Genomic DNA, 18,754 nt, shown 5'->3' with positions numbered 1-18,754 from the left:
AAGACTATCTTCTTTCATCTGTTGACTTGGAGATATTTTTTCCTCATTTCAGCTTGTAAGATAGAGAGCTATGTTTATGCCATGATAAATTCTTTAAAAAAAAAAAATCAGAAAACTTGATCCCTGATATGTCATTGAAAATATTTGAGCAATAGTTATCATTTAGGTACAATACACAACAACGAGGGGCTCATTGGGGATGGAAAGGTTGAAAGTAGCCTTGGTTGCAGTGACATGAGAGGGTGGAATTCAGAACCCTGAGAAGAGTGACAGGATCACAACCCTGGATTTAAACAGAGAAGACTTTGGCCTCTTCAAAGATCCCCTTGAAAAAGTCCAGTGGGATAAGACCCTTGAGGGAAAGAGGCCAAAGAAAGCTGGTTAATATTCAAGAATCACCTCCTCGAAGGTCAAGAGAAGTCCATCCCACTGAGTAGGAAGTCAGGTAAAAATGCCAGAAGTCCCGTGTGGGTGAATAAGGAACTCTTGGCAAAACTTGAACCCGAAAAGGAAGCATACAGAGGGGGAAGGCAGGGGCAGGTAATGTAGGAGGAACGGAGACATTGTCCAAGCATGTAGGGATGAGGTTAAGAAAGCTGAAGCTCCAATGTAATTGAATCTGGCCAGGGATGTTAAAGGCAACAAGGACAGGTGACAAAAGGAAGGCTAGGGCCTGCTGCTGAATGAGGCAGGGGACCTGGTGACACAGGACATGGAAAAGCCTAAGTACTGAATGCATTCTTCACCTACTAGCAGGACCAGCCTTGAAGAATCCCAAGCCCCAGAGACCAGAGGGAAAGGCTGGAACAAGGAAGATGTATCCTTGGTGGAAGAGGATCAGATCAGGGAAGACTTAAGCAAACTGGGCACAGGTAAGTCCATGGTTTCTGACGTAATTTACAAGTGCTGAGGGAGCTGGCTGATGTCATTGCAAGGCCTTAATGATCTTTTTGTGATCATGGTGATTGGCAGAAGTGCCCAAACACTGAAGGAAAGCAAATGTCACCCATGTCTTCAAGAAGTGCAAAGTCCTGTACTTGGAGAGGAACAACACCAGGCACACACTGGAAACCACCTGGCTGGAAAGTAGCTTTGTAGAAAAGGACCTGGGCATCCCAGTAGACACCAAGTTGAATATGACCAGCAACACGTCCTTGCTGCAAAAGGGGCTAACAGTATTCTGGGCTGCATTAGGCAAGGTATTGCCAGCAGGTCAGGGAAAGCGATCCCTTCCTCTCTCCTCAACAGTGGTAAGGTCACAACTGGAGTGCTGCTTCCAGTGCTGGGCTCCCCAGTACACGACAGACATGGACACACTGGAGAGAGTCCAGCAAAGGACCACCACGATGATGAAGGGACCAGAGCATCTCTCCTAGGAGGAAAGGCTGAGAGAACTGGGATTGTCAGCCTCAAGAAGGCCCAGAGGAATCTCATCAATGTATATACATACCGCAAGGGAGGATATGCAAAGAGGCCAGAGCCAGGCTTTTTCCACTAGTGCCTAGTGAAAGGACCAGAGGAAATGGGCACACAGTGAAACACAAGAGGTTCATCACGAACATCAGGAAAGACATTGGTTTTGGTTTTTTTTGTCTGAGTGACCAAACACTGGCACAGGTTGTCCAGGGCAGTGGTGGAGTCTGCATCCTTGGAGATATGCAAAAGCCATGTGGGAATGGTCCTGGGCAACTGGCTCTTGGTGGTCCTGCTTGAGCAGAGGGTGTTGGATGAGATGACATTCAGAGGTCACTTCCAACCTCAACCATTGAATCATTCTGCAATTCCGATGGATCTTCTAAGCATAATCAAGTAGAAGACTATGCTCTAGTATGCATTGTCCACTAGTTTAATATATTTGTATCCACACAATAAATTTGACCACAGCATTAAAAAAAAAAAAAGGCATTTCTTCTTTGACTGAAATAAAATATGCTTATAATAGGTTCTTCCTCAATTTCTGTGAATATCTGCTTAGGATAAAACATTCACATGATGGAGTGAAATCTCAAAGACTGATTGACATAAGTAAAGAGTTTCTCCCTAACCTTTTAGCAGTACTTCACCTTCAGAAGTTCTCACTCACATTTCTGTTTTCTCTGATAATTTGTTTTAATCTGATAAATAGTTCACAGTGATCCCTTTTCATATGAACAATGTATTCCACCCTTCTATGAGCATAAGCAGATTCTTTTGGGTAATGTAAGTATTCAGTCATTTTATTCCAATAAAACAATACAACTTTGTGCCTGCTTGTACCAGGGATCTGATTACTGCACTGGGAAAAAAATTAGTATTAATCTATGCAACAGGTAAATCTTGAGTAGCAGCAGCTGCAAACCTCACTGTATTGTTCCATTTAACCCCGGTAGGGTTGGCTCACCTCTGCTAACGGGAAAGCTATTCAGTGACTGTGGCCTTTCAATTTATTATATTCCTGCTGTGGCTGCTAACAAAATCCAGAAATTCATTATGAATGCCAGTTTTCCTGCACCTGATGATAAGAAACAAGTCTCAGACCTTCAGCTCATTTAGTGTTTGTTTAGTTTAACACTGGTAATGACTTTTGATCTGGTCTGATTTCAGGTTATCGCCTACAAGTAAGAGATACTGCAACATCAACATGTTTTAAGTTTCACATTTCTGAAAATGTGAAAAATATAAAAACAATCAGCACAAACTAATATTTTTCTTTTTAATTTTATGAACATTTTCATGAGGTGAGGAAGGGTAGGTAAAGGCCATTTTATTCTTCAGAAAGTCATAAGCAGCACTTAAACCTTCTTACAATCCAATCTTTATATTGCAAGAAGCTCTTAAAAAAACATTCTTGTGATCAGTCTCTGATTTCCTTCACTTGCTTGTGGAGCTCCCTGAACAACAAGTTTCAGAAAAGAAAAAATCCTGGCAAGAGTCTTCTAAGAGAAAGGGATGAAAAAATACCACCACTGAAAACTCAACACTTCATTTGAACTTCAGACCTCACCTGGGAAATGAATCTTCCATGCACACTAGGTTATTGTCAGCCAAGTATCCCACAAGACTTTGATCTGATTTAAATAAACTCCAAAGAAATCTCATGGCTCAGCTACACTTTATACCCACCCATTTGAATGTCACAATGATTTTTTAGCATCTATCTAGCTGTTGCAAATCATGCTTAAAATACAATTATACAGCCTACTTCCACAGCACTATGTAGCACATGATTATTTCTAAGAGCTTCAAAATATCTGAAAATCATTTACCACTTATAGTCCTGCATGTGAGACAACGGGATACACTACGGCAGCTTGTGCAGACAGCTTTGTAGAAAATTTGCCTTAAACAATTCCTCTTTTGTCCAGTGACAGTACTTTTACCCTCTGTTTATGGAAGATTAATAAATTCCATGTGCTTTTAAAAAACACGTTTTCATAAATAACTCTCAAATGTTATTATCTCAAGTGCGACATAAAAGTTGCAGGTTTAAAGGAATTTTTTTGCTACAATAAATGAGTTGTTATGCCAGCTTTTTCTTATCGGCAACAAGAAAAATAGAATACAAAATCCAAAACTTGTTATCATCACATAATATAATCTGCTGTTGTCTTATTAAAAGTCGACACTGTACACATTTTGTGTTTAGGCCCATACTTTACATTTTGAAAAATCCAAATATTTATACCATTAAAAAGATTTGCATTTAAAAACAACAGAGTTTCAGATTCATTAAATATTTTGACTATTCTCCTTAAACATTTCTTTTTTACTTGAAATTTTTGAGGTTTTTAAGTATATACTGTGAATATCTTGTCAACACCATCATCCACTTTATTTGCATTAATATTGCAGGTCTTTTGTAAATATGCCCCTTATTTGATTTTGCAGTTTATTAATGGGTTTTTCCTGAGTCATAGGAGGGTGTTCATTCATGACATACACCTATGATGTATACTTGTTTCGGCAATTATCTCTCTTCTTATTAAAAAAAAAAAAGGACCCTAAGCTGCCTCATGAGGACTGAGTACATATAAAACATGTTGTATTCCTTCTTACTGGGTCTGTCTCAGAAAAGTTCATCTCAACTTGTTTGTGTTTTGTGCCTCTATGTCTAAAATATATAATGGTCACCTGTTTCTCTTCTTCCGATGCTCTCTGTTGGAATTTTCTGATTCACTGCCACTGCTGGTGTTACAGCGAGACCTTGATCTGCAGAGGAGAAAAACAACATCTCATGATGAATTTATCTACTACCATCTTGTAAGAAGTAATGAAGTGCTAACCAAGGAATGAAGAAGACTGCAGAGAAATTACTAGGAAAATGAGAATTAAAATACTCTAGAGGACTTGCCTACACTTGAAAGTCATATTATCTTTTTCTCATTAATTGATTGGGAATAACTGCTTTGAAGGCAGCGTACCCACAGTGCAGTGTCATGTGAGTGCCATTTTCCTTTTGAATCATCTCACTGCATTTTTGTTTGTTTGATTCATTTTATCTCTCAGTGTTCTTTGTGTATGTGCCACAGTGAAATGTTCCTTTGAGGTGTGAAATGGTTTATCTTTAAACTGTATATATTCTGGCTCTTTCCATACTGCATACTGTGGGACATCCAACAGAAACAACATGGTAATTCTAGTTTTGCAGGTAAAACAAAATGCTCACCAGATCTGTCTTTTTCTATTCACGTCAACTTCCATATGGCTTCTACTAAGTTCATATTATTTATGCAGATGTCAGGCAGTATGGAAGAAACATCACTAACAGTGTGATTCTGCTGATCTTTACAAATACAGAAAGGTTGAAGGGCACAGATTGGCAGGTGTGTATATCAGCACAGCTTTGGGATGACGTGAGGCACAGCTACAAAGATAGCACATCGTGTGAGGAAAAATAAATAAAGCAGTTCCTTTAATATCACCTCTGACGGCAAAGCTTCAAATGGTAAGGCTCTGATTAACTATGACTGAAAAAGACTTGTGGAATAGGCTGATGTTGAACTTCAATAAGAAAATGGGCATATGTCTACCTACATGCAACCTTCTCTCAGTAGAGGGAAGTGCTTAGCCACTACTATCTGAGACCCTTAAATCTGTGATTGCCACTGATCAATGTTTTGGAGCACACAGAACAACTGTCAGGGCTCTGGTTCTAGAAACCAGGACTCTTGTCACTGTACCACTGGGCCAGGTTCTAAAAAATGGCATTCTGATCAAAGCCTGGTTTGGACCATTCTTTTAGTGTGATAATGGTCTTTGAATGCCTCTAAAGAAAGACACATTTCTCTGCAGCACTGATGGCCCAGCTGATTAATGGGGAAAGTTGATCAATATTAACATGAGCTGGCCTTGAAGCATTTAGGGTATCAGGAGTTAGAATCAGCGACCATTTTTCTGCAATGGAAACCAGACATTTTTTTCTGAGGTCTCTGGTCATGAAGTGGGAGATATGAGTGGATGACTCCTGACACTGCTGGCAGAGACACATATTTTCTCATGCCTCCTGGCTTTTCCTTTGCTCTTTGATGAGACTGTTTCATAAGATAATAGATTTGTTTAACTACACCTCAAACAAGCTGAACAGTGAATGCCATTCACTAGGTGTAGGTAATGTATAAGGAGAAGCATTTCGTGACGAGGTTTAAGGCTACTGACAAGCACCTGCTCACTGAATATCCAGTTCAGGGAGAAGAGTCCAAACAGAAAGAGAGCAGACAAGAGAGACTTCCTAGTGAACAGAATAGCTGCAGCATGGATCTCCTTTGAGTGTCCTGACTGGTCAGGGACACATCACCCTACCCTGTGTCTCTGAAACTGGGACATTGTTATAGATGTCCTCTGACACAGCTGAGAGCCTCACAAATTTGCCCATAATACCAGTGCATTACGGTTGGTTTTATCAAATTGCTATGTCAATAAATGCCTCAGAGTTTATGGACTCAGATCTCCCCTCTCTCCCAGATTAGGAAATCATTAACTCAAATAGCTCCCATTTAAACAGAAAAGTTTTAGAATAATAGGACAACCAAAGCCTAGGAAAATCAGTGCAACCCATCTTGTCTACAGAGAATCAGCTTGGACAGGTGAAATTTCCCCAGTGGAGAAACAGAAATCTCTTCCCATCCCCAAATTTCATGGCTCATAATTTAGACCATTGAGGCACTCAGGATAGCCAGTTTACCAGATAAAAATACACATTTTAGTGTGAGGCTGAAAGTGGGGATAAGAAAGATATATGTTAGTACAGAAAAATGTAACCCTGAAGGAAGATTAAAAGATAGTGTCCAAGACATTGGCTCAAGCATACTCAGAGAGTTTAGAGCAATAAATGCTCCAGAACTGAAGCAGGCTATATGTGCTAAAAAGAATACCCTTGTTTCCCAAAAATCTTATCAGATGTATAGTAAATATCCAACTGATATTGAATCTCCACATTACTAGGTCATCCAAGCAATGCTGTTCTTCCACACTTCCACTGGAGTGACTTTGTTCCTTTGTATTTCTCAGCACTTCAGTATTTTCCTTCTCTGATCTAAGCAATTTATCCCATAAGGTACTAAGGCAGCAAAAATCACGCTATAGCAGAAGTGCAAGATAAAACATCCTATTTGCTAAAATTCAAAATAAGCCTTTCTCTAGCTTTTCAGGAATAGAAATCTGATCCACCTTTTGGATATTGCACATCAAATCACCTTGTGTTCCCTGTCACGAAAGCACTTGCAGGGAGACAGCAGGGCTGCTGATCTGTCAGCTTAGTGCCAGCTGCTCATGCTGGCTGTCAGAAAATTATCTTTCACTGAATATTAAACATCAGTTTTTACTGAACTGAATAAAATACCAAAAATTGAAACAAAGATGGTTTCCTAAGTTGGGTGCAAGAACACATGAGGTAATTTCGATCTCTGACAATTACAAAGCACCCTTCATCCTTTTCTCATGTTTTCTTGGTCATTAAATATATTTGAAATTTTGCAGGTGGTATCTATATGGTCTGATACAAGAAGCAAGAAAGAAGACATAGTCAGTTTGGTAAGAGACCGAAGAAATACAGGCCAGGAAGGAGCTTTGGGGGCAGGGGGGTGGGGTAGGGCAGTGGGTTGAGTCGCAGTATTTGGTATTTCAGATAAACAGTTGACAGAGATGGCTCATATTCTGATGCTGTCATTTTCCTATTAAAATGAGAGAAAAGCAGGAAAACTGTGAGGAAGTGGAGAAAATCTCTTCCAATATACAATAACAAACCTGTACATTTGTAACATAATACAGCAGGCACAGACTTCAGGAAGACATCGCTTTGGAGCACTGTTGTTTTCCACCTGTGATGCCTAACTAAATCCTCTGGTTTATGTGCTGGACATCCACCATGGGACGGACACTGGGAGCTTGTAACAGTAAAATCCTTCAGAAAAACAATCCATTATCTTATAATAGGTGCAAAGTATGTTAGCACTTTCCCTGACTTCCTGTGATTGTCTCTGAGATGTATCTCTGCCAAAGCTCCTTTCCTGTGCTGTGGCAGTGAATCAGATCCTGGGTGTGCCTCCTCTCCTTTGCAAGCTTCAAGAGACTCTGACACCAAAATGCATTGCACTGTCTCCTTTTTCCAGCAGACAGGGCAGGAGCACAGGAGCAGGGAGACGCACAGCACAGTCATTGTGGCAGATGCACTTGACCTCCCCCAGCCAAACCAGCAGCAGTTTGGTCCAGGCTCCAGAGGCCTGAGCTGCAACCAGGACCAGAGCTCTTTTTAGGAAACCCACAAGGAAGCAGAACGGCAACAGAACACCAATAAGTTGTGGGTGCAGGTAGTCTCGTGCATACGTTTCCCACTATATGCAATTTGACTACGAGTCAACCACTTTGTTCTATAAATATGACAGCCTAGGTGAGCCTACTTTGAACTCTCTCTGCTAAATAAGCTGGCTGTATGGCAATGGCTTTCACTCACATGTCAGTGGATGAGCCAAATTTTAGTTTCATATCATTAAGCTTAAGTGAATGCATGCTAAATATAATGAATCATCTAGAAGTATAAGGTTGTATGATTTTTAATATACTATCTGCTTCATGTTACTTAGTAAGTTGGATTTGTTAAAACCTTAAGCTGTAAAGTTCTGCTCATATTTACCAAAAGCAGCTACAAACTACACTGAACACCTGCAAGATAAGGTCTAGTTCACACTTTGCTGGGAAGAACAGAATTGACTGGGAAAAAAATGACACCTTCAAGGCTAACAAGAAGACTCTACATACATCTGCAGAACGGGGCCTATTTTGCACTTTGCTGAGAAAGAAAGGATTTATTCAGACAATACAGCATCTGCAACACTATGGCCTATAAACAGTATCTGCAGCTAAACAAAACAAAGGAACACGTAAAACAGTGTAAAAGATCCACTGAGAAGAAAGAAGACCCTAGACTGAAATATTGCTATTGGACTGAATCATGGTATGAATGGTCTCTAAAGATATAAAAGTCTGTGGTTTTCTATGTACCAGTTGGACCTCTGCACAGGTACCCAGCTTGAGACAGCCATCCTGATATTCTACTCCATTAATTTTAAAAGTTTATGTATTTGTGAGAATTTTGTTTCCTGAAAGTTTGTTCTGCATATGGTTATCAGGTGTCACCTGAAAGTTTGCCTCCAGAGCTCCAAGACACAGACTTCAGAGTGAATGGTTATCAGGGAGGGAAGACGCCTGAAAATTTGCTTTGTGAATGGGTACAGGCTCCTGGAGAGAAGGTCAGCAGCATTTGGCTTGGCATATTTCCCCCATGCAGTAAATAATAGAGTGAACCTGCCACTGAACTCTTTAAAGCTGCATTTCTCTTTGAAAAATCTAAACTTTTTCTGCAGTAAGCAGAACCCTAAATAACTCACCCGTGACAGTCATGGTAGGCAGATGTGGCACTAGAGAACTCCAGAGACAAAAATCTGTCAAAAACTGGAGTTGTTGATGGGCACATCTGAATTCAGAGTAGCAGTTTCTTTGGAAATGTAACAACTAGTCAAGACTGTGCAGTGGGGGGAAGAAAAAAAAAAAAAAAGCAGCAAAGCAGCTTAAGAAAAAATAAAGCAAAAAAATGTGCAAGAAAGTAAGAAGATGGTAAGAAGCTGCATATGCCTCTGCACCTGCGTTTTGCAGGAAAATTCATCCCAAATGATAGCATACTTGCTTCAAGGCAGATTAATTACAAGTGGACTAGGAGGCTGGAGAACTCAAAACAGAACTGCAGATACAAAATCAAAATCCTAAAACTTCTGGAACTGACTTTCGAGTTGCAGATAAGGCTTTAGTAAAGTTCAACAAACTGCTTCTAGCATGGTGCAGTAACAACGTGCAAGGCAACTTTTGGATATCTGTGCTGTAATAAGGTTACGCTACAGAGCATTTTAGCAAAAGTAAGACAGGAAAGAAAAAAATTGAATGGGCAGAACACAATAAGTCTTTTAAACATTTAAGAAGATGAGGAAGAAGGATGGAAAGGAGAGGATGCAGGGAACTAAAATATGATCAGTACCTTTGCTATCATTTCATGGCTGCTATACATTATATATTTACCTTCTCCTGTGCTTTAAATCTGAATCTTCGCCACTGTTCTGATTTTTCCTGTGACATTAAGAAAGTTTTAATGAAATACCATTAAGAGGTCACTTAACACAAAACAAAACATAAAATCCTATCTTAAAAAACAAACAAAAAACAAACCAACCAAACAAAAACAACAAAACAAACAAACCAAAACAAACAACCCCCCCTACGCTTTATAAAGTGGGTTTTTTCAATATGATTTAAGGCAGAGCAAAAATGACATGCACTTGTTTTAAACTTTTCAGGACATCTCTGCAATAAGTTGCAAAGGAATTATCCCATTCAAGCTCTCATTGCAAGCCCCTGATTTGCAAGGTTAAGCATGGTATCCTAGCCTTTAGTGTTTCCTACTGTTTCCAGCAAAGCCTGATGTTTTCCTCTTAATTTAAGAATGCATGAACAACACAGCTATTGTTATTAAATGGTTTTAAAAGGAAAGAGCATGAATAAAATCAAGACTCAGGAAGACATAATTAGGTTAGAATCTACCTACTATTGTCAGTCTTCACAGTGTCACATATGAGATAAGATTTTTAAAAATATTTTGTTGGTGTGGTGGCCAAAAAGTAAACTTGCTATTGGCATGACCACCTGTCCCTCAGGTAGATCAGCAAATGCAAATCGCAAATGATAAATACCTTACATCTTAAAAAATTTCCTACTGCATAATACACAAACACTGTTCTTTTCTTGGTACAAGACAGTTTTGCACTGCACATCTCTATTCCTTTGTTTTTTCAGAGCCAAACAAGTCCTTCTGACAACTAAGCTAGCAATGAACCAGAAAATGCATTCAGGAAAAACATTGCTGTTAACAATTACAAGAGCTCTAGCTAACAGGATAAATTGACATAACTGTACTGACTTAGAGCTACACTGCGTCACTTTAATCCACGCACAAGGTCACTAAGCATATATGCCTTGGGTGAGTTTCTTCACTCCTGTTCTACAAAGATAATGGCAGACAAAAGGTCTACAGCAGTTCAGAAACCTAGAATCATAGAATGTCCTGAGTTGGAAGGGACCCACAAGGATCATCAAGTTCAACTCCTGTCTCTGCTTATAGCAACCCCACAGTTCACACCATGTGTCTGAGGGTGTTGTCTGACAAATAAAAAAGCTCCATATCTACATTTCCTCACAGATACAGCTGCATCTTCAGAAATTCCTTTGCAAATGCTGGCTTTGAACACAAAATGGGTAATCAGAAGGAGACATTACTCCAAAGTGTTGGCTCATAAGGCAGTCTAGAAGACTATGATGAATATGGCACAGTAGCTATTCTTGTCTATATTTTACAGCAGATCACAGCACCAGGACAACTTAGTGATGAAAGCAGCTTCTCAGCAAGACGAATCACCCAAGGTAACATGTAGTCTCTCAAAACGATATCACTTCAGAACTTCCCCTGTAATTCGCATTTTGGACATACTCCAGGACACACAGCACAGAAACTCCATCCATTTAATTTCAGTTATGCAATTCATCATGTACCCATTAAAAACACATTAAGTATCTCATATTTGTATTTTTGCTCACATTCTCTAATGCAGAGTAATTCACACATGGGTCTGCTGAAGGTAGCTTTATGGGTCATTTGTTTAATCTTCATTGCACTTAAGCCTAACCAAAGGTTCCTTTCCAAAAGCAGATCTGGTATTCTTGTTCAGGTTTTTTTTTTGGACTAACAGCTGGGCCATAGAGTATCCCTTTACGGAGGACCCCATTGCATTTCCAAGAGCCCTTACTGAACAGAGCATGAAGGACCTCAAGCTTCCTACTGTGAGAAGCGAACAATAATTAACCCAGGGGCTTTTACCTCCTCCGGACTGGCTGCCCGGACTCATTCTCACTGCCGCCTGATGGGTTCCGTCGCCGAGAGTAAGGAAACTTCGGAGATCTATTGCGGTCACTGGGAGAATTATACAGCCCACTAGGGTTAAAAAGGAAGAGCAACCAGTCAGCTTTAAAACTTCGATGAGAGTTAGGCCAGGGAGGATTCAGCCTACAAAAATAAGGAGGCACACACATACACACACACACTTATATGCATATTCAGCTATGCATGTATGTATGTGTGCATGCTAACATAAATACAGATGGTACTGTTACCCAGCAATAAATATTTTACACCGAAGCCTGAAAATGTATGAGAGACCTTTTAGCATTGCCAAGCCAACAACTCTGCCATTCCCCACAAACAGCTTTCACCCTCACTATCCTAAAAATTCTGTTCCATTACTAAACCTTATCATCCCTTTTCCAGGTCCTTGACTAATATACCCAATAGCAGAGGTCTATGAACAATCTCTGTGGAAAGCCACCGGTGACTCTCCTTCACTGACCACTTCCTCCTACACCTACTTTCCTAATATTTAACTGATTATTTATCCATGACAGGACCTATATTCTTACATGCAATACGGATTTATTGTGACCCTGTTAATACATTCATATATCAATATCCTTCAGCCTATTGTCATGACATTATATTTACCATTGCACAATACCTAGGACATCATGCATCACCTTACCTCTGTGGGCCACCTTCCTCCCATGGTGCGCTTGTCTTACTTCTTTGGGTTTCTGGACTGTTTTCATTTTTCATCTTTTTAAAGCTAAATAAAAGTACAGATATGTGTGTGTATATATACACACACACACACATATATACATATATATATATATATATACTTAAACCCATAGCATACAGATCACATTTTCTTGCACCCTGACCTCTTACAAAATTACTTTTAAAGGCATATAGTCAATACAGAGACACACCTGGGCATACAGCTATTTGCCTGCTATGTGAAAGAGGGCAAACAGCTGCTGTGTTGAAGAATCTCTCCTAGAAAGAGCAATTGGAAGGAAAAAAAAACAAGGCTTGAAAATCAGCTCTACAAGCTCAATTATGGCTGCACTGAGTCAGAAAAAAAGGTCAGTCTTGTCTCAGAATACATAAGAACAGACACTTAGGGAAAAAAAAAAAATCTAACAATAAGGCAAATATACAATATGTTCTCATAGTCTTCCACAATATGCAGTTAACAAATTATTGAACTGGAGGCTTTATCTGCTTTTTATTCTACATAGCTCTTGAGGGAACTTTCTTCCATGATTTATTTAAACATCTCTTTAACATTTTTGAATTTTTTGCATAAATAGCAGTATGCTCCAGTATTAAACTATGGCACAAACAATTATTTCATTTCAAAACTTCCACCTGGTTCAAAACTTCCATCTTGTGTTCCTCACTAGTTCTGTGCATATAGGAAGAAATAAAGCTCTATGAATGGTGGTTCCATGATCACAAATTCCATAATTTTTTTTTTTTAAATACATTTTTAACAGCTGTCTCATGTCTTTTCCTAGTGAAAGAATCACAGACTATTACAGGAGTCACCAGGTACCTCTGAGTGTCTTTATCATATTTCTCTATCATTTTTCTAGGTCTATGGTACCTTCCTGAAGATAGGAGCAAAGGCATGGGTGATAAACTATTCAAAACATGACAGACCACAGGGTCATAGACTAGCATATTCTTTTAATTACTTCCCCAGTAACTCCTTATGTTTTCTTTTTGATGGACACCGAGCACAGATCTGACAATGTGAAAGAGCTGTCTTCATTGAGTGCTGCAAGGACAAGTACCAGGACAGTCAAAATAGTTGTTTGGCTTAAGAGATACATCAGTGTTTGTCACCAGTCTCCCATTGCACCTATGGGACACAGCATGAAAAATAGCAGGATACTCCAATTCTTCCTTTTCCTACCATTCTCACAGTGTCAAATTTTACAACTTCCAACCTATTAATGCTCCTAGATAGCCTGCTCATTGCCACTCTGAGTGTTGGAAGGTGGCTTCCAGCTGGAGAATGCTTTTGCACCCGTCATCTCGCTAATGGCTAATCATGCCTCTCCTGTATCGTCATCTCTAAAGCTCACTTTCTGCATGAACAAGCTGATAGAGAACTAGACAACCACATTGATTTCCACTAAGCTCTTCAAGAAGTATTCCTGACAGCAACCCACTACAAGCATTAATACCACCTATCTTTCCAAAGTGCAACTTTAGTGGCAAAAGAAAATCTTTAGAGTTGCTTACAGAGAGGAGGACCTAGGCCAGAGTTCTTTGCCCTGAGCAGGAGGTGACAGACTTGGCTTTATGAAGGAATCGTAGCTACTTACTGATCCACTTTTAACCTCAGCCTTTAGTTACTACAAGTCACCGAGTTAATAATTTAATTCTTATAGAGTGAACAAAATGACAAGCTACAGTAAGTCAGCAGGAAAATAAATTAAATTGACTTTATCAGGTAAATAATTTTCTTGATATTGTACCATTAATTATTGACTCAAGTGCATACAATCTATTCCCAGGCTTAAAAATATGTGCTTACTACAGACTAAGTAACTCAGGTAAATATGCTTCGGTCCTGTATTGCAAAAAACAATTGTTTTTGCACAGCATAGACTACTGAACAATATTTAGATTGAAGTTGGGCTTAAAGAAATTTGAATAGGGTTCTCAAATCTTAAAAAGAGACAGAGAATTGATCCTGGGAGGCAAATTCACTGCATTAGACCCCTAAGTCATTTTTCATTCCAAGCCTCAGCCAGCCTCACCTCTGTCCCTAGCAAGATCATGGAATTGATCTTCCTGTAAACTATGCTAAGGCACATGGAAAATAGGGAGGTGATTGGTGACAATTGACATGATTTCACCAAAGGCAAATAGTGCCTGACAAATTTGGTGGCCTTCTACAATGAAGTTACAGCACTGGTGGACAAGCAAGGAGCAACTGATGTCATCTTCCTGGATTTGTTCAGAGCATTTGATGGTGTCCCACACAATATCCTTGTCTCTAAATTGGAGAGACATGGTTTTGATGGATGGACCACTCAGTGGATAAGGAATTGGCTGGATGGTTGCACTCAAAAGAGTTGTGGTCAACAGGTTGATGTCCAAATGGAGACCAGTGATGATAGCTGTTTCTCCTGGGTCGGTATTGGGACTGGAAGTATTTAACATCTTTGTCGGTGACATGGACAGTGGGATTGAGTGCACCCTCACCAAGTTTGCTGATGACACCAAGCTGGGTGATGCAGTCAACACGCTGGAAGGAAGGGACACCAATCAGAGGGCCACAGACAGACTGTGGGCCCATGCAAACCTCATTAAGTTCAACAAGGCCAAGAATAAGGTCCTGCACAAGAGTCAAGGCAATTCCAAGCACATATACATGGAGATGGATTGTATATGGAGATGGATTGAGGGCAGCCTGAGGAAAAGGACTTGGGGATGTCAGTTGATGAGAAGCTCCATATGAGCTGGTAATATGTATGTGCAGCTCAAAAAGCAAACAGTGTCCTGGGCTGCATCAAAAGAATTGTGACCAGTAGATCAAGGGAGGTGATAGTTCCTTTCTACTCTGCTCTTGTGAAACCCCACCTGGAATTCTGTGTCCAGCTCTGTGGGCCCCAACATAAGAAGGACATGGACCTGTTGGATCGAGTCCAGAGAAGAGCCATGAAGATGATCAGAGGGCTGGAGCACCTCTCCTATGAAGACAGCCTGAGAGAGTTGGGGTTGTTCACCCCAGGAAAGACAAGGCTCCAGGGTGACCTTATAGCAGCCTTCCTGTACCAAAAGGGGATTTACAAGAAAGCTGGAGAGGGACTTTTTTACAAGGGCCTGTACTGATAGGACAGGGGATAGCGGATTTAAACTGAGAGAAGGTGGATTTAGATTAGATATAACAAAGAAATTCTTCCCCATGAGGGTGATGAGGCACTGGAACAGGCTGCCCACAGAAGCTGTGGTTGCCCCATCCCTGAAACTGTTCAAGGCCAGAGGGCTTTAAGCAATCTGGTCTAGTGGAAGGTCCCTGGTCATGGAAGGAGGATTAGGCTAGATGGTCTTTAAGGTCCCTTCCAACCAAAACCATTCTATGATTTTACAGCTAGAGAGCTATAGCATGGCAGCTCTTCAGATCCTGGTGTTATCTTCAGGAATGTAGTTTCAAAATGGACTGAGTTATTTCAAAGTATTTGAAAAGAGAGAGTGCAGAGGAGGGTGATGAAGGTGGTGAGGGGTCTGGAGCACAAGTCTGATGAGGAGTGGTTGAGAGAGCTGAGGCTGTTTAGCCTGGAGAAAAGGAGGCTGAGGGGAGACCTTATTGCTCTCTACAGCTACCTGAAAGGAGGTTGTAGCATGGAGGGTGCTGGTCTCTGCTCCCAAGTAACAACGGATAGGACAAGAGGAAATGGCCCCATGCTGCACCAGGGGAGGTTCAGATTGGGTATTAGGAAAAAATTCTTCATGGAAAGGGTTGTCAGGCATTGGAACAGGCTGCCCAGGGAAGTGGTGGAGTCACCATCCCTGGAGGTGTTTAAAAGGTTTTTAGATGGGGTTCTTGGGGACATGGTTTAGTGCTAGAGTTAGGCTATGGTTGGAGTCAATGATCCTGAGGGTCTCTTCCAACTGAAATGATTCTATGATTCTAAAAGGTTAGGATCTGAATTTCATGTGAGATTACCATTGTTAGAAATTTTTATAGTTTACCTTGAATTCATACCACTTACACAGATGTGACCAACTATGCATCTCAACAGTGAACGAGATGTTAAGCTATGGAAACTCAGCTTGTAAGAGCTGCTGAATGATGCTTTCCAAGCATGACTGACAATTAATGTGAGAATTATGTAGGATGGAGTGAACTGCCAAACTGCAAATGCTTCACAAAGTATGTGTGCTGCCTGTCACACATACTAAGCCTGGCAGAGCTGAAAGGTGTTCTACATGTGCAGACAAAGACACAGAGAAAAACAAATCAATTTCTAAATAGAAATCATGCAAGAAAAACAACTTCCAGCACTTTTTTGCTGGAAGTGACTAACTCTAAAACTGTGACTCAGTGAGAATCTGCCTGCGAATGGCTTTTAAACTGCCAGGGTACAAAACAAAACTCAGAAATGTTGAAGCTGCCATGTTGAGAGCCCCTTATCTTTGTCTCTTGCTCTATGACCTGCCTATCCATATTTTTTTTAGCAGTTCATTGCTAAAAATTCATACACAGCATTTTGAGCACAAGCTGTATAGAAGGCCTCCTGTCTCTTCCCAACACAATCATCTCTGCAATATGGAATAAGGGTACCTTTGTACCTCTCCTAACAAGTCACAGAATGACAGAATAGTTGAGATTGGCAGGAATCTCTAGAGGTCACCTGGTCCAAACTCATACTCAAGCAGGGCCACCTAGACCCAGTTGCTCAGGACCATTCCCAGACAGATCTTGAGTATCTCCAATGATCAAAACCCCACCACTTCTCTGGGCAATCCGTGTCACTGCTCAGCTACTCTCACAGTGAAAAAGTGTTTCCTGATGTTCAGAGGAAAGGAAACTAGTCCTGTTGCTGCGCACCACTGAGAAGAGCCTGGCACCATCCTCTTTGCACCCTCCCTGCAAGTATGTATATATTTTTGTATTTTTTTTCTGCTCAATAGTCTAGCTTCAGCATAACCTAGTGGCAAAACTGCAAATGCTCTTTTAACCCATGATTAGCATTGTTTTCGAATTGATCGATTCAATATCCCTTAAACTGAGGAAGCAAATAAACTCAGATCTTCTTTTTTGGCAACTGTTCTAAATATTAGGCAATAACAAATGCTACCCATGAAGTATTTACAATAAATCTTTTAGACCCTTCTTTGGAAGTCAGTCCATATACCTAGTATGTGAAGCCCACAGCTTCAATGGAGAAATAATGCCAGAAATGCTTAGCTCAAAAAAACCTGTCAAGGTTACTGGGCATGCAGAGACAAACTTTCAGGCAACCAAGCAAAAAAGTTAGGTGCTGAATTTTTGACCCATCGTTCTGTCAGATCACTCCTTTTTTGATTCAGGCATCCAAATTCCAAATCCAGCGGGGGGCTATGAAGATGATTAGGGGCCTAGAGTATCTTTCTTATGAAAAGAGAGTGAGAGAGCTGGGTCTGTTCAGGCTGGAGAAGCACAGGCTGAGAGGGAATCTCATCAATGTTTATAAATATCTCAAGGGTGGATGTCAAGAGGATGGGACCAGACTAGTTTCAGTGATGCCCAACGACAGGATGAGGGGCAACGAGCACAGACTGAAGCACAGGAGGTTCCATCTGAATATGAGGAAAAAGTTCTTTACTTTGAGGGTGCTAGAGCACTGGAACAGGCTGCCCAGAGAGGCTGTGGAGTCACCTTCTCTGGAGACCTTCAAGACCCACCTGGACACATTCCTGTGCAATACACTCTAGGTGAACTTGAGTTAGCAGGTGGGTTGGACTAGATAATCTGCAGAGGTCCCTTCCAACCCTAACCATTCTGTGAAAAGATGGTGCCAATGTTCTGTGAAATTCCACCTAAAATTAAGGGTGGGGACATAAGCCCCCTTCTAAATCTGAGCCTCACCCCTTTCTCTCAAATATGCCTACTAATCAGAGATGTGCACTTCAGCACTGATAATTAAACACAACAGACCATGCAAGTCCAGAGGAGCCCTGGCAATTCACTGCTCTGAAGGATCAACACAAACACTCATGAGTTTTGTTCTAGATTTACCACTTTAAACATACTGCAAGGTTAACAGCACTGCTCGAAGAGAGGCCACGCCCAGCTCTTCTCTGCCCATACATCCAACGCAGAGCTTGCCTTGTGCTTAGGCAGAAGAACCTTCCCCTGAGGGCCTGCCAGTCAGTCCACAGCTCCCAGGGGAGAGACACATAAGACTTCGCAGGACTAAGCATGACCAATTCCCCTTGGGTCAATGCGTGTTTTTTCACATTTAAAACTGAGACTGTTTACCTTTCCAATAATTTGACCCAATTTGTGGGTTTCCAGGTTCCGTGCCAAGAAGATATGGGTTTGTTAAAATTAATTACTGGGCAACACTCTCTGACCTTTGTCCACAGAACATCAGACAGTCCCAAGCTTAAGGGCAAGATAAACTGTTACTAATGATTACTAAATATGTTCCTCTGTCCAATGCAATACACTATCTCTTAAAAGCTAGAAGAGAACTACTGGTCTACATACCTTTTCACAGGGGAAGGTGCAATAATTGTGGTAGTTCCTTCATTTTCCCCATTTTTTGTAATCTGGTTCATGTTCTTAGATCCTGGAAAAAAACAACAACAAAACAAAAC

The 18,754-nt window shown here is 40.7% G+C and overlaps 1 protein-coding gene across 1 annotated transcript in view; it reads right to left on the bottom strand.

The window, feature by feature from the left end:
* EPB41L4A (erythrocyte membrane protein band 4.1 like 4A) overlaps nt 1-18,754 on the bottom strand; it is a 133,903-nt gene that overhangs the window by 18,705 nt on the left and 96,444 nt on the right. The window contains exons 13-17 of the mRNA XM_065045412.1: nt 18,645-18,726; nt 12,108-12,191; nt 11,393-11,506; nt 9,544-9,591; nt 4,111-4,188 (exon numbers count right to left, since the gene is read on the bottom strand). Of these exons, the coding sequence (XP_064901484.1) occupies nt 4,111-4,188; nt 9,544-9,591; nt 11,393-11,506; nt 12,108-12,191; nt 18,645-18,726 (406 nt within the window). The remainder of the gene's footprint in view (nt 1-4,110; nt 4,189-9,543; nt 9,592-11,392; nt 11,507-12,107; nt 12,192-18,644; nt 18,727-18,754) is intronic.

The sequence above is a fragment of the Columba livia genome, chromosome Z (genome assembly GCF_036013475.1).
Source record: "Columba livia isolate bColLiv1 breed racing homer chromosome Z, bColLiv1.pat.W.v2, whole genome shotgun sequence".
Taxonomy (NCBI): Eukaryota; Metazoa; Chordata; class Aves; order Columbiformes; family Columbidae; genus Columba; species Columba livia.
This window is presented reverse-complemented; position numbering and strand designations above follow the sequence as displayed.